General features: G+C 42.4%; 1 protein-coding gene across 1 annotated transcript in view; it reads right to left on the bottom strand.

Annotated features, from left to right (window-relative positions):
• COL4A2 (collagen type IV alpha 2 chain) overlaps positions 1 to 15667 on the bottom strand; it is a 633759-nt gene that overhangs the window by 78544 nt on the left and 539548 nt on the right. Inside the window, exons 35-36 of the mRNA XM_085622168.1 lie at positions 10554 to 10617; positions 10253 to 10327 (exon numbers count right to left, since the gene is read on the bottom strand). Coding sequence (XP_085478294.1) covers positions 10253 to 10327; positions 10554 to 10617 — 139 coding nt within the window. The remainder of the gene's footprint in view (positions 1 to 10252; positions 10328 to 10553; positions 10618 to 15667) is intronic.

Genomic DNA, 15667 nt, shown 5'->3' with positions numbered 1-15667 from the left:
GTAAAAAAGATTATTGGTATGCAATCAGCACATTTCCTGCTCAACCTTACCTTGTCCTAGTCTTTATTATATGAAGATAAGCCAGAGCAATACAGCCATGACTCATTTCCAACATAGCACACTGACTCCAAATGATTGCAACACTTGAATTTAGTTAAAAGATACAGCATTACAGGAATCTGCATTTAATAACGGAGAACAGCTGTAAGTTCTCTTTTTCCAAAAATATTAACCCATCTGCTCACCGAGGAAGAAGAGGTTTGCTGGGATACTCCAAATCTGACAAACAGACCATCACAGAATCAGAAAGTGGAAGAATGGGACATGTAGACCCTTACAGCTTAGGTAACATTCAAAAGATCTCTGATTCCCTACATCCAGAGTGAGGATCACCTCGTTCAAGGTTTGATGGCAGCAGCCACCAAACTAAAAGATGCTGAATTATTTTGTGAGGAAAGATTCCAATTGATGGAACAAATGCTGGACCAAATGTTGGTGAGCCCATAGCACGACTAAGACACAGGAGGCCTTCAACAACAGAAGAACAGAAAACCTGAGAGTAGTCATAATAAGAACTAAAACGTGTCCCACTGGGATACTCTTCCCAAGAACAGGACTCACACTGTCCCTTTGCATTCGGACCCAGTCCCTCTATGAAGTGTGAACTGATTCAACAAGGCAATCACTATGGAAGTCTTGAAACTCTTTGCTTGGGTAGGAAGGCAGCACTCAACTGAGTTTGAAACCGAGCCCCACCCTTAAACTGTAGATCCTGGAATGGCATCATGTAGGAATTCTGGAGTTTAAGGAGAAATCTCTGATGGTCCAGAAGCCAACATATGTCTGTGTCCTTTGCTGTCCCATGCAACAGAAGCGTTAATTAGGCAGTTGTCCAGGTAAGGATGTACTAAGATTTCGGCATTGTGAAGGATTGCCGCCAAGCAGGCCAGAACTTTAGTAAACACTGTTGATATGACTTGAGACCGAATGGCTGCACTAAAAACTACAAATGAATCCATTTTACTTAAAATTATAGAAACCTTTGGTGAGAAGGATGCACCAGGCTGTGAAGATGAGCATCCGACTATGTCAATCAACTGCCAAATTTGGATTCAAGGGAATTATCCATTGCAATGTCCAATTTGAAGCGATAGTTCATTGGTTTCAAATTGATGATTAGGCAGTATTCTTTGGAAAGCTTCATCACAAGATATACTGTTGCAATAAATTAAAGCCTAACCCCTGAAGGGGGTGCTGTTACCATCGCCTTTTTTTATACCAATCCTGGAGGAGAGCTAGCTGTCCAGCAACGGTTCTTTGCCTGTGAATGAGAACAGAACCAAATTTGGAGGTATGTAGAAGACCAATGAGTAACCATGCCTGATTATGCCTAGCACCCAGGTATCTGAGATGATTTCCTCCCATAACTGTCTGAAGAGGGAGAGATGATCCCCCTGGTCCAGTTACAGGAAGGAGATCTGCATCTTTAGGACTACTATTGGGTCTTAGCAGAAGAAGAAGCTGAGTGACCAGTCTCTTGAGCATAGGAAGAAGAAAGCCGGAATTGACCGATAGATGCAGGGAGTCAAAAAGATTCTATATTAATGGCAGTGTGATTCTTGAAAATCTGAGCATGTTTCTGATTTTTAAATGCCTGTCTTAGAAGCTGCTCCAAATATCCTTCGAATAGGATAGAATGTCCAAAGGGTAAACTCAGCAGAGACACTTTTTCGTCCCCTTCAGCCTTTCATTCACACAAATTGACTATCTCTGAGACACAGCATTGAATCCTGTGGCAAAGTCAGGCACTTGTGCCCATCATAGGTGAAATCTCCAAGGAAACTCAGCCTGAAAATCTATGCGAGCCAAGAGATCTGCAAATTTCTCCACAGCATGAATAGTTGCTGTCACTCCCTGATTTCTTTAACAAGGGATTGAGAGGAGTACACAGTACAAATACTAATCCTGGTCATTATATTAAAATCTCTATGACTCTTCTTGAAGACTGATTCCACTCGCCTATCCACAGGATCTGCCACCAAAACATTACCAGTGACTACCAAGGAGTGGCCTGCCAAGTTGGCCAAGATGAGGTCCAGACTCAAGTCGAAGTAAGGTCCAGTTCTTGCTTGGCCAAATGGTAGAGCTTTGGAGAAACTGTCTGAAATGGGGTTATTAGTTGTGCAGGATGCAAGGACTGCACAAGTAATTGGTCAACAATTGTCCCCTCACTGGGAACCAACACCCTGTTGCAACGCGTGATTCTCGTTGGGTAGCGAAACGGAGCAGTCCACGGCCTACTCAAGGTAGGTGGCGCGGGCTAGCAATCACCATTCGCTGGCACACAATAACAGCACTCAATGGCCCTGGAGAGACTCACAAGTCCTGTGGTCAGCTGCAGACAGAGTCAGTCCATCAGGGCATCATGTGGCTTGTCCTACCAGCTATCCATGAAGTTGCCGCCATTCAAGTCCAGGGTCCAACTCTTGGTCTCCCTTGTGCAGGAGTTTAAAGGGTGGGTGGGCAATCCCAGCATGCCACATCACACCACCAGCCCTATCCCAATCCTCCTGCACAGCATGCTGGAAGAATCCAATATGGTGCAGTCAAGTGGTCTATGTGTACATCTCCTCTTGGGCCTCAGTTCCACCCTAGCTGACCGCACTGCCAAGAACTTTCCCATCAAAACCTCAAAGGGAGCCCCTCTTGAGTTGGCTTCGTATGTCTGTGCTCCCTCCTTTGTTCAGTGGGCCTGGGCTGTCTGATCCCCAGTATAGTGTGACAGCTAATTAACAGATGCAGATTTTCCTTCCCACTCAGGAGCTGAGAGAAGCACTGATAACTGCTCCTTTTGCGTGGGGAGGCACTTTGTTGTTTCTGCTGAGGAACAGAATAACTAACTTGGCAGAGCAGGGTGACAAAAGACTGGAAATCTGATTATGAGCTGAGCCAGAGAAGCTGGACATTTCTGGATGACCCATAAGATGTACGTGAAGGTTTTGGCACTTACATATTCAAATTTGTCGTGCATGTTCCACCCCAGATTAATACCTCACTGGACTGTGTAGGCCTAAGTGGAGCAAAACTGCAATTTAAGGCAGATTTCTCCCATGTGCATAATACAGAGACTCTGCAGCTATCAAGTAAGGTCTCTTGAATTTACTTATGACTGCCCACAAATATTATAAAGCCTACCCCGGTCAACATCTATCCCTGCAGAGTCCCTTCTGAGCCAGGCTACCTGTGCGCAATTATCAGGTTGTGAACGACATTAGTCTCACACACGCAGTCCGCAAACGTGTGCACACGCATGTGCACACGTGTTCACAGGTTAACTGCCCAGTGCCCCTTACCCTAGTTGTGTCGCAGTGGCCTTATCTTAAAAGGTAGACACTGGCTGTAAACATTCACAGTCAAATTACCATGTGATTACCGTGGTGAGACTCGAATAGTGAGGCTCACCCGCAATAAAGGTCCAAAATGATTAAAAAGCTAAAATTCCAGGTGATTTAAATGGGCTGAACCCATTTCACAACACAAACCTTTTTTTAAAAAATATGTTTTATTAGCATTTTCTACAAGAAACATAATGCAGCCTGCACAATACGTACATTTGGTGGTGTAAGACACATTTGGAATCAGTATTTATACAAAAGCGCGTGTCGGACCATAAATGTGATCCCACTGATATCCCCCTTGTGGTGTGCATTTCCAGCAGTAGTGTCCACAAAACACAAACCATATAAAAGCCACCTTGCCAGGATTCTCTGCACCTACGCAGAAGAATGTCCTTGACATCTCAGTTTACAGACAGTCATGGAGGATGAAGCACTTTAAATTGTTGAAAGTTGCTGGTACTGCACATATCAGTAGTTGAAGATTGCTTGCCAATAGCTGAAGAGTGAACATATGTCAGAACATCTGACAAACATGCCCTCTGGAGCTGGTTCATGGGCAGGATCCTCCTAGCCTCATACTTTACAGATGGACAAGATGACACAGAGAAGTAAGATGACACGTCCCAAGCATATCCAGGTGACATAGAGTAGGGCAAATGATACTTCAAAGGCAACTTCTATATCAGCTGCATGCCCTAGATCTCTGAAGGGCTTATGTCCGGGAAACGATCAGTGTTTGATCCTGACCCTCGAAAGGAGGCAGAGTGAGTACAGGTTTTTCGCTTTGATGCTTTTCAACTCTATCATCATCCAAACCACCACCGTTGGAGTTATGGTTTCCTGGGAGGAGTATTTACAAGGCTCCATGTTCATCAGCTTCCAGAATCTCACTGAACCAGGGCTTCCAACCTCTCTAATTATTCTCCTAAAATGGCCCAATGTAGCCATCCTACTCTCTGAATGAAGCTGAAAGTCTATGCTAAGAAAAGAGGGCCCCCTCATATGCCAGACTGCCCCCGAGTCAGTGATAGAGGACAGACCCCAGGGACTGTGTAATGAGAGCTGCATAAGAAAAGGGTCCTTTCTTTTTTCCTTTACAAATAAAAGATCTTGCTGAGATTTATGAGAATCACTTAAGAGTCCACGAATCCCCTTGTGTTTCACAGTGGCCCCAGCAAGTGGTGTTGAGGCTTTGTTCTCTCTGTTTTCTATCTTAATTGTTTTGTTAATAGTCCTCAACAATAACCGTTTTAAAAATAATTTGATTGTCAGCTCAGCTTGGTGGCTTGTGTCAGGCACATGCACTGGGCAGCACTTTAAAGCCAGCGTCAGCCACTCTAACAGCTGTCAATTACCACGCTGATGATCTCACATTCCTGAGGTCTATGAGGCCATGAGCCCTGCAAAGCCACTTCCTCCTGCACTAAGAAGCACCCCATGATGAAACACGTGAAGTTAAAACTGGGCGGCTTCAACCCTGCAGCATTTAGGTGACATGCCAATCATGGCAATAGAGTCATGACACTCCACTCCCTCACAGCTTATCACAGAGTCTGGTCTGCAAGCCTCCCTGATTCCACCCCACCATGTGATGTTCTGAAAAAGGTAGGGTTAAAGCAGTTGAGACTGCAGGCAGGAAGCTGAGCACTGAAACCTGTGCAGTGCATCATTACAAGTTGTGATGGCTCCAGTGTTTTGCTCCGGGTACTGTACTGAATGCAATAGTCCTGACTGGATACTGGAGTAGTGCACACTGTGTAGTTATGTTTTTTAGCTTTCTGTTTTCTCCACTGCCCCTGGTATACCAGTCAAAAGCCCTTATTCCAGACCAGCGAAAACCACAGGTAGGTGCTCAGGAATTATTTTAAACAGGACCGTTGGGTTGGGACTTAGGAGGCAGGGAAGTGAGGCGGCAAACTCCTCTCCAGTAATCTCCTCAGAGTCTTGTCCAGGGTAGGGTGTGATTCTCCATACTCAACATGGACAAGACTCTAAGGAGACAGGCGCTATGGCCCAAGATGTTCATTTTGCGACCACTAGTACAGTACTAGCTTGTGATTCCACAGAGAACTGATTTAGCTGAATGGCCTCTATACTGTTTCATTCAGAGTAGGTGGTGTTGTGCCATTTCCTATTTTATTAAATTAAACTTTGTTGTGTACTGCTGAACGCTAAGTGAAGAGTCTTGTTTTGTAAAACTAGCCCTGAGTCCCTCAGAAAAAATACAACTGCATAGAAAATTATTAATATAAATATTTTCTTAGAAGGTACCTCTCTGGGTTGATCTGAATATTTGCCAACAATAGTTATTGTCAACATAAAGAGCCCGCTCACATTGGACCCATGCTTCTGAGTACACTAGAACCCACTCATCCATTTGAAGAGCCCCTTAATCTGCACTGATGGGAGTATTGCCTGCACCCCAGCTGCCTGCCAGGGCAATTCTTTACACTGCATACATTTTGAGCTAAACCTCCCCAGTTTAAATCTACCACTCTTAGCAGGGCTTGCTTTTAAATTGGGTGAAGTTGGCCCAGGCCCTGGACACCAATCTTTGGAGGGGCTCGTGGAGCTCTCTGCACTAAGGTCCAGTGCACAGCAACACCCCTGTACCTTAACTCCTACAATTTAAAGTTGTTCTAATCATTTTAATGCGTTACAATCGCTTTATTCAACACCCTACCAGCCCGCTTCCATGCCTTCCCATCTACCTTTCACCCCCTTTTGCGAATCACCAACACCGTTGTCACAGCCCAAGGAACATAATTGGGATCCGCATGAAGGAGCTAAGTGTGGACGAATCCGGTGAGCTGGGGAAGGTGCAAGATGTTGTAATCAGATCAATGCTCTGATGTAGGCAGCCAGGGATGACCTGAGAAAAGTGACCCCCTGCGGGCTCATTTTACGCCAACAGCCGCGATGGTGGCAAATTTCTTTCTGACCAGGGAGCACTCCAAGCAAGGGCCGGTTCTGACTCATAGGTCCTGGGATGAAGTACATTTGTACCGGAGTGGTGGCACAGTCAGCTTTAGATCCAACAGTCCTTGGAAGGTATCACGGGATAACAGCGGTCATTCCTATTACGCAGCACCTAGATGATCCAGAGTTCCCTAATTACTGCTACTTCGAAGTTCAGACTTCCCATTTCATTTTTTTTAATGGCTGGTTTCTTACTGTGACATAAACACACACCATTTTAAATGCACTTACAGTGACTTAGCAGGGGTGCTATGCGTAGGGGCATTTTCTCTATGGGGCATGAGGACGTTAACCCCCTACTGGGAGCCCCAACAGACAGAGAAGCTCATTATTAACATAGTTTTCCTTCCAAAAACATACCCTGTCCTGTCATTCATTGTTTTTTCATTAGGGGTGGGACTACAGCGCTCTCTGTTTAATTTATTGGGACAACCAGCTGAGGTTATGTTAACTGAACTTTGCATGTCATATTGGCCGGTGTCTTCACTGTGGCCAGCCTAACATACACAGTTCAGGTTTCTAGAACCAATGCCATGAGGGAGCTGCAATAGCAGAGACAGTGCCCCATCGGTCTCCGAAGGAGTGTTGTGTTTTCCTGACCCAGCCAATCCTGCACTGGTGTTATGCTGTTTAGTATTATGGGCAGCATGAGAGCAGTGCTTAGGTTGGTCGGGAAGCTTCAGGCTTATTGTCTCTGGGACCAGCTTGCACCTATTTTACAGCCAGGTAGTTCAACGTGTAAACATTTAACCTCGGGTGTCAAGGTAAGATTATTTTTATTATGACAGTACTCCATGCTTTTAACCCCTTCCATGCTGCGCAGATTCCGCCGCTGTGCTGACGGAATCTTGCGCGGGCGTGGTCATGACGGAACGGTTCCGTCATGAGCACAGCTCAACCGTGGCTCATGACGGAACCGTTCCGTCATGAGCACCGAAGGGGTTAAGGGAGGGTAAATGCTTTTTAAATAGAATGTTCCAGATCACCTCTGCATTACAAAATTCCGTTCTGCAGCTATGATATGCTTCAAAATGGAATTCATATTGCAGAGGTGATCAGGACACATTCTATTTATAAAGCACTTACTGTCTGTTATAAAAAATATTTCACTATTATGTGCCCAACCACTTTCAAAGGTCATAAGCCGCCACTGGTTCTGGGCCTAATGTAAACTAGGGAAATGCCTTTCCCGTCACTGCTGGTTGCGTAGTAAAATAATGTAATAACCAGAGTTCTGTGGGTCCTCTCGTCCCCGGGTTCATCTGCATCTGCTGCACCATTGATAGGTACACCCCTGTGCGCTTAACTAGACAGTCAAAGTGGTGGGGAACATGTTAATTCCAGACAACTTATGTTGCAGTTTCGACTCATCCACACATTTTGATTTACTTTCTTCCTCTAAAAATGTGCCTCGTACATGAGGGTGTGTTGAATGTTGTGATATATGTATCCCTATATGGCATTCAGCAGCAGTGGCAGGGGCTGTTGTAGTGCCTGCTGCAGTAGAAGACCTTGGGCCCTGGCACTTATATATTTTTTACAGTTTGAGTTTATTAAGAAAGAACAAGAAAAATAACAGCATTGTAATACATACAACAAATCCTATTTAACAAAAAAAAGGTTGTATGGAAAACAAAGATATATGAGGAATACGACTATCAAGCTGTACACAAAGAAGAATATGTGCATTATAAATCAAAAGGGGAAGGGGAGGAAAACAATATATAATTAATTTATGATATAAGAATAAAAGGCAAGAATAATAAATGATTAAACACGGTAAACATAACAATAAGTAAAACTAAAATAGCATGATATAAATATAAGAATACAAATGTCTTTTAATCATCTAAGAAAAAGAGGCAAAGAGTGAAATTAAGGTGGTTTCCGAACATCATCTGATACAGTAATCCCAGGATCTAAAAGTAACTTTATCTGCTTGTTTCCAATTTGAGGTTATTAATTGAAAAGCAACAGCTAACAATAGATCTAACAGTTTAAAACTCAATTGTGACTGAGGTCATTGGGGTGACAGAGTACCTAGGAATATGTTTATTAGGGAGAAGGGGACATTAACTTTGAAAGTTTTCCTAATTTGGGACCAGAATTGGTGGAGAGGGGGGCACTCAAATAACGTGTTTTAAATCAGCAGTAGGACAAGGTCAGGACCAACAAGTAGAGGACATATCCAATGAGAAAGATGCTAGGGTCACTGGATAGAATAATACCGGTTGATAAACAAAATAAAGGGTTTGTGTGGTATTAGCAGCTCTAGAGGTTTTATGAAGCCTAAACCACAACTTATCCCAAGTATTATTTAGCCAATTCAGTCTTTGATTTGAGTCTATCCGGGGGTAATTGTAAGGATTTGTATATAGTGGATGCAGAGGAGGAAGTATCTAATATTGGAGAAATGTGTATACAATTTGCTGGAAGGTTTGGAGTATTTGGTAATGTAAGAAGATATTGGTTAAGGGTGGCACTTATATTTTTACAAAATAAGCACTGCAACCGATGTGACTAATGAACCTTAAATCTAAGTACACCTGCTAGCTTTCACTGACTTATATAGCTTGTGGTTTTTTCGTGTTATCAGTCACTGTTTACTAGCAAACTACAATCTTAGGTTTGGAAATAACATTTAAAATAAATTCAACAGCTCTCATTTGCGATGTCATTGGAGTCAAAGGTTGTGTCATTTTGTTTTTTGCAGTTTTATATAGTGTGAACTCGACCCGAAAGGTATTGGAACGCTTTACACAAGCACCAGTTACATTACCCATTCATTCTTTTATGGACAAGGAGATTAGGTGAATTGCCCAGAATCACAGAATGTTGAGCCAACGCCAAGACACGAACCTGGTTCTCCAGTACCAAATTCGGCAGTGCCCTTATGCCACTTCTTCTCTAATATAGTCCACATATAGTAGGCATACCATCATTAGTATGACTTTGCAGCTCTAACCAAGTCCAGTACCTTCCAGTCCTGGTCTTAAGATTCTCTCAAAGGCCAGAGTCTGGTTATCTTTATTCTGATTATTTTTATTTATTTAATCCCACTTTATATCTAGGACTTTAATAAGCTAGCACCTGCGATGAGCACAGAACAGCACAGACTTCTGATAAAAGAGCCCCCAAGCAATTGAAGAAGACAGAGCTATGGAATTCAAAATGCAAAGTCCTGGTATACAATTATTTTATGATTGGATTACTAAATTGATCTAGAGTTGAAGGATGTAGAGGATTTTATAGGGTGGCCCTTAGCTGAATACTTGTCAGGCACTCCGCTTAGTGGCATATGTTTCTGTTGTCAATTGTTTTTGTAACAACACTAACACATCACCCAGCCCTGATCTATCTAACCAGCACCCATTATCCTCAATATGTCAGCCTGACAAACATGCACATGGAGGTAAGAAAATTAAAGTTCAGACTTGCTGGGAAATTTGGGAATTCTCTGAGATATTTTTCTGAGTGTTCTTTTAGAGATGCCTGTAAAGACTATTGCTTTGTCTGTCAAATAAAAAAAGAATCTGCACTGGGAAATGCACCATTTTACCCTTTTTATTATTTTTTTGCAGGGGAATAAACCCTCAGCGGAATTTACTCAAATTCATGGTTTAGTTTCAAGCCCTTTTACTTTCAAACTTCACCAGCTACCACTGGCCTCAGCTCACAGGACATTGGCCAAAGGCTGGTTTGAGTATGTTCACCTGAAAAGGGCAGAAACTCACACCAAAAAGTTATGCCTCACTTAGCAAAAGGTTTGCGAGTTGTTTCGTTTAGCACCTTCACTGCATGATAGCAGATTTTTAATCAAGGTTTAAATTAGCTTGATCTTAGCATGATAAGCATTAAATTACAAGCGCACGTACCAGAAAAGCCACTGATGCCAACCTCTCCTTTAAATCCTGGTAGTCCGGGTAAATTTATAGTGTCTCCTCGTTCACCTGTAGCAACAAGAAATAGAGAGTACCAACATTTAGTTCACGTGGGAGACACCAACTCCTGCCAATCAGTCATGTCAAAAGTATTTTAATGGGTGAAATGTCACAAGCTCCACACGCAAGCAGGACTATTTTTTGTTTAATTCTGCTGATTTTTTAAATATCCTTGTTGGGGTGGGGGGATTATTTTAACGCCCTGTAAAGTGATACATAAAGAAATGTAACTGACCAGTTTCTCCAGGAGTTCCACTTTCACCAGGAAGGCCTGAGATTCCTGGACGGCCCATGCTGCCCTAATAGGAGATTAGAAAAAAACATCCCGGTAGTACGCCCATGAAAAAATCTCAACATTTTCATTTTAAAAATATTTTTCTAAACATTTTCACCCTCAATAATCAATATGACTCAGGATATTGAAGACTCATGATGCATTGCATGTATAAATGAGGTCTGGCCCAGGTAGTGTGCCTCTTCGGATCCTCATATGACAAGGTCATGCAAAAAGATCAGGGTCTAGCTTGAGACCCATTCTCCTCTCCCTATCTGTATGGTCAGTATTGAGACAAACAAATATGCATGTGAAAACTCCATGCACTGGAAATGTCATTTTTCTATGAAGGTCTTTTGTTTAGGGGCGGCTAGCAACTTTAAAAATCAGTGAGTCGTGGACAGTCCTAAAACTCATCGACATGTTGCCTTTCTCCTCTCCCAACGAGCAGTAAAGCAAGATGGTTTGCATCCTGCATGTGAATCAAACCAATCCTGGAGCTGCTCTCATGCTGTTAGCAGCTCCAGGATTGGTTGGAGCAGATAACCCAGCACTCATTTTGAGGCCGGGCCTGTGCCTGCAATCCCTCGGCTGTTTTACAGCACTGGGATTGCAGGCTCTGAAGTACGCATGACAGATTGGCCGGCTGTAGAATACCGGACAATCTGTCATGCGCACTGAGCACTTGAAGCAGTCATCCTGCAATATGCAGGAATCTGCCTGCCCCACCCCCAACATCGCACTTGCGCTAGTGTGGCCGGCAGCACACAGAATTATAAAATAGTAATGGCCATTTCATTATTCTGTTTGTACCTGCTGCGCTCGCGACGCTCCTATACCTTAACGGAGGAGCAGCCGATGCTTTTGTTTGCTTTGACCTGCAACACCATCAGTACAGCCTCCCATTCTGTGACATTGTGCCACACTGCCTTCACCCCAGTCACAAATTTTAACATTTTCAAGGACCCTGAAAATATTCTGCTTGTAATGATGAGAGTATCTTCATAGCAGATAACTGAATTCAGCTTGTAGAGCCAACAACTGTCATATGCTTATACAACTTTAGCAGCTATTCAGATATTTGCTTTTAAGGACAGTTCAAGTGTCCGAGTGGTGTACAATTGTTTTAGCTACAAGAACAACAATTTCCAGAGATAGTTATGTGAACAACTAAATATAAATGAGTGCGTGTGCGGATCTCCGAGTTCAGGTTCTACAGTCCTTACACAACAGGAGCATAACGCCAAATCTACGTTGAAAGTTCAAAGATTTTAGTTTGAAACCACGTAATTCAATAAAATTAGTGATAATCTAAGCGTGAAATTGTTAATTGTGTCTGTATTTTATTTTTAGATCATAAAGATTTAGTCTGAAACATTTTGAAAAAAGTAGATGTTTAACCCCTTCGCTGCGGCGCGAATTCTGCCGCAGCGCTGGGGGGGGGGTTGGGGGCAGCACGGTGGCGCGGTGCTCATGACGGAACCGCGCCGTCATGAGTCACGGGCGAGCTGTGCTCATGACGGCGTGGTTCCGTCACGACTCCGCCCACTCTCTAATTCGCCCGCACAGGCGGGGAATTCGAGCCGCGTGGGAGGAGCGGCCGCTCCATGACGGAACCACGCTGTCATGAGCACACGCCGCCCGTGGCTCATGACGGCGCGGTTCCGTCATGAGCACACAAGGGGTTAAACTCCTTTTTTTAAACAAATGCTTCCTAGCCATAACTTAGATCTTGGTCGGTATGTTTGTGTTTCACTACTTCAGCTGGGCAAATTTCCTATTGCAATTCCAGACTGTATTTGGTCTGGCTTGACAGCACAGGTGTCGCTAGACATTATATGATCAAAAAAAGAGCTTTAGGGAGTATTACAGAGAGAGACTTTGGCTCCACACATATTTTGGTTCTTCTTAGGTCAGCTTTTGATTTCTCAACAGCTGTGTGCTTTCCACAGAGGGCTCACCCTACAACCAATTGTGATAATGTATTTATCCAGCAGCTTGAGCAAGGCCCTTTATCAAGTACAGCTATTGTGTTTAACCTTTCAGTCACACACATGTCACTGTGATGAATGTAGCTTCCCCTTTAAGGTCACATAAATGCCACTGTGATGCTATCAAACTCCTAGATAACTGTGGTGTTTGTTCTTCTCTGGTCGCCCTATGGCAAAGGTTATGCTCAATATAGCAGGGCTTTGTAAGATCAGAACAGCTGTTACCTGACCTCATGTGATTAACAAAAAAGAGCTTTCAAAGTACTACTAAGGGAGGGACTTAGGCTCCACCCACTTATTGGTTCCTCTGAGTACAGGATTTGATTGGGCTGAAGTAGTGTGCTTCCACTGAAAAGAGTGCCTGTATTGCACTTGTTGGCTTGTGATAAAGCTTATACTCAAAACAGTAGGGCTGAGTGGTTATGGTGTCAGTGATGACGGCTATAGGCCTGATCTACTTATGAAATGTCGCAATACAGTCAGCAGGGCTGACATATTGTTTGTGAAAAGCATATGTTATCATCAATACATTTAATGGTGAATTGTTATTTATCTGTATGAAAGAGAGCAAAGTCTTGAAAACAAGGATTTTGTTACACGGAATCTAACAAATTACAAGAGAAGGGTTTTGGTTACACCCTGTAATAAACCAAGGTCATAGAAAATCTGCCCTGTGAGAATCCTTGTTAGCCATCTAAAGAGAGATATTATTTTGCTTAGCCAACTGTAATTTTGTACACCTTTGTAATTTCAAGACTGTGTGCCTAATGGTTGCCTTGTGGAAAATCTTACACTTAAAACAGTAGGCCTGAGTTGGTTATGGTGGCAAGTTTTAGGACTGATTGGTGCATTAGGAAAAGATATATCTGAAGCCATAGGTCTGATCTGCTTATTATGGAAAGGTACAACAAAAGCAGAAGACCTTGCTTATTATGTGTGAAAAGCATTTGTTAAAGCCAGCCGGCCGTTAACAGTGTATTTTTATTACACTGCCACAAGCTATAGACAGGTATTCTGTTAAGTGTATTCTTACATATTACAGTATGATCAAGGGTTTGGTGTTGGTCACACACTCTGATAAACCCCGAGGATTTTAGCTATGATTATTCTTGTTAAGCCCTATTGAGAGGGGTTATATATTGTTTTGAAAGCTGCCGTTTTATACATATTTCTAGTTTTATAACTGTATACATGAGGATTGTCAGTTTATGTACACTTGAATATTCCTGTGTTGGTTATGGTGTCAAGTCAATGGCAAGGGCTATAGGCTTTATTAGCTCACTGGGAAGAGTTATTCCAGATTCCAAAGGTTTGAGCGGGTTATTATGAAATATTATGATGAAGTCAATAAGCCTGACTTACTTATTGTGACAGCCTGTGTTAAAGGCCGAAGGTGTTATTACACTGTGCTAGAGTCTGTAGGAAGGCATTTTGTTATATAGAATCTCACAGATTACCATAGTACCATAGTAGACAACGGTTTCAGTGTTAGTGACCCACCCCAAACAATTATGGGGATAGGAGATGTGCATTAGGATAATCCTTATTAGGCTGTCTCTGGGGGGATTTTATATTATTCTGACCACTGTTATTTTGTATATATTTATATATTTATCACAGTATGCTTAATGCTCGCTTGTGGAATTGCTTATGCCCTATATAGAATGTCTGAATTTGCTATTCTGACAAACCAATGATAAAGGTTTTTGATAAAGGTGATTGTTTTTTATGAAAGGTTAGGAAAAGGGTTGTAGTCCTAATTTATGTATTGTGTAACACATATGTTATAGTCAATATGCCTATAGGGGTGGATTGTTTTTGCACTGCATTAAAGCTCACATTAACGGCTGCAATCAGGTATTTTTCTAATGAAATCTGCCAGATTACCTTTGTAGGTAAGGGTTTGGCTGTTGGTTTCCCAATTTAACAAATCCTAGGCATATAAAATTTGTACTCTAACAATTCTTGCTCCAATGTTTGTCGAAGGCCTGACAATCTTAGCTGACTACCAGGACCTTGCATTAAAAAATAATTAAATAATATACATTCATATAGCTAGATAGAGGGCCTTTGGGTCAGCCCTCTTCTACCATTTGTCTGTTGGCGTGTCATTTAAAATCTGCTTCCATCCATGACAAGATCATACTGCTTCACAGGCAGTGCTTATTTGATTTGTAGTGTGCTGCATCCTGCATGCCTACTTCTTTTAAACAAGCCCACCATTATAGCATGCTGTTGTCCATAGTGTATCGCTGTTTTACCATTCCAGGATTGGTTATAAACGTGGTGCAAATGCTGCAACTTTAAAACAATAATAGACTGTGTACAATAACAATGCAAGATGCACACCTCCTGCTATGTTTAGTTGCATTATTGCAAGCACATACCGGCCATGTTGAAATGGCAGCATGTTTTCTTTTTTTTAACTTGTATTCTTTTATCTTGCATATGTCGTTGAGTATGTGTGTTATATTGTAGTTGTGTCAGAGGATGAATGCATGAACGAGTCAGTGGATGCGAGGATGGATGCACGAGTGCAAAAAGCAAGGTCAGTGACAAAGGGCATGATTGATGACTTATTAAGTGCCTACACCAATCAATGGCGCAAAAGGCACTTTCATTCATAAGCCAGACCTATTTGCATTTCCCATGCTTATTGGACACCAGAACTAAGCAAAGGTAATAAATTATGGTAATTATCAACTTTCAATCTTTTTTTAATCTAAATGTTTTCAAATTAAATGTGTTTTCATTGAATGCTTTGCCCTGAATGTATTTCTGACTGACCGCCTGATTTAGAGTTTGTCAGACAGGTTACTCCGTCACAAACGTGACAATATCCCCTCCACTGTATTACAATTGGATATAATGCACTTGTAATGCGGCGGACGAGATATTCATCACACATCCGCCGAACTCTAAATCAGGCACAAAATCTATCAAACCTTTAGCCTAATATTTATGACATAATCAGACATCGCATAAAAAAAACCTACATATCCAGTCGCGCAATCACAACAAAGGAGCAAATTGTTGGCTATTCACTCACATTGTAGATATGGACAGACTTGAATACGTCGTTAA

This window comes from Triturus cristatus, chromosome 8, assembly GCF_964204655.1.
Source record: "Triturus cristatus chromosome 8, aTriCri1.1, whole genome shotgun sequence".
Taxonomy (NCBI): domain Eukaryota; kingdom Metazoa; phylum Chordata; class Amphibia; order Caudata; family Salamandridae; genus Triturus; species Triturus cristatus.
Note: the sequence above shows the minus strand (reverse complement) of the source record. Positions and strands in the feature narration are given on the sequence as shown.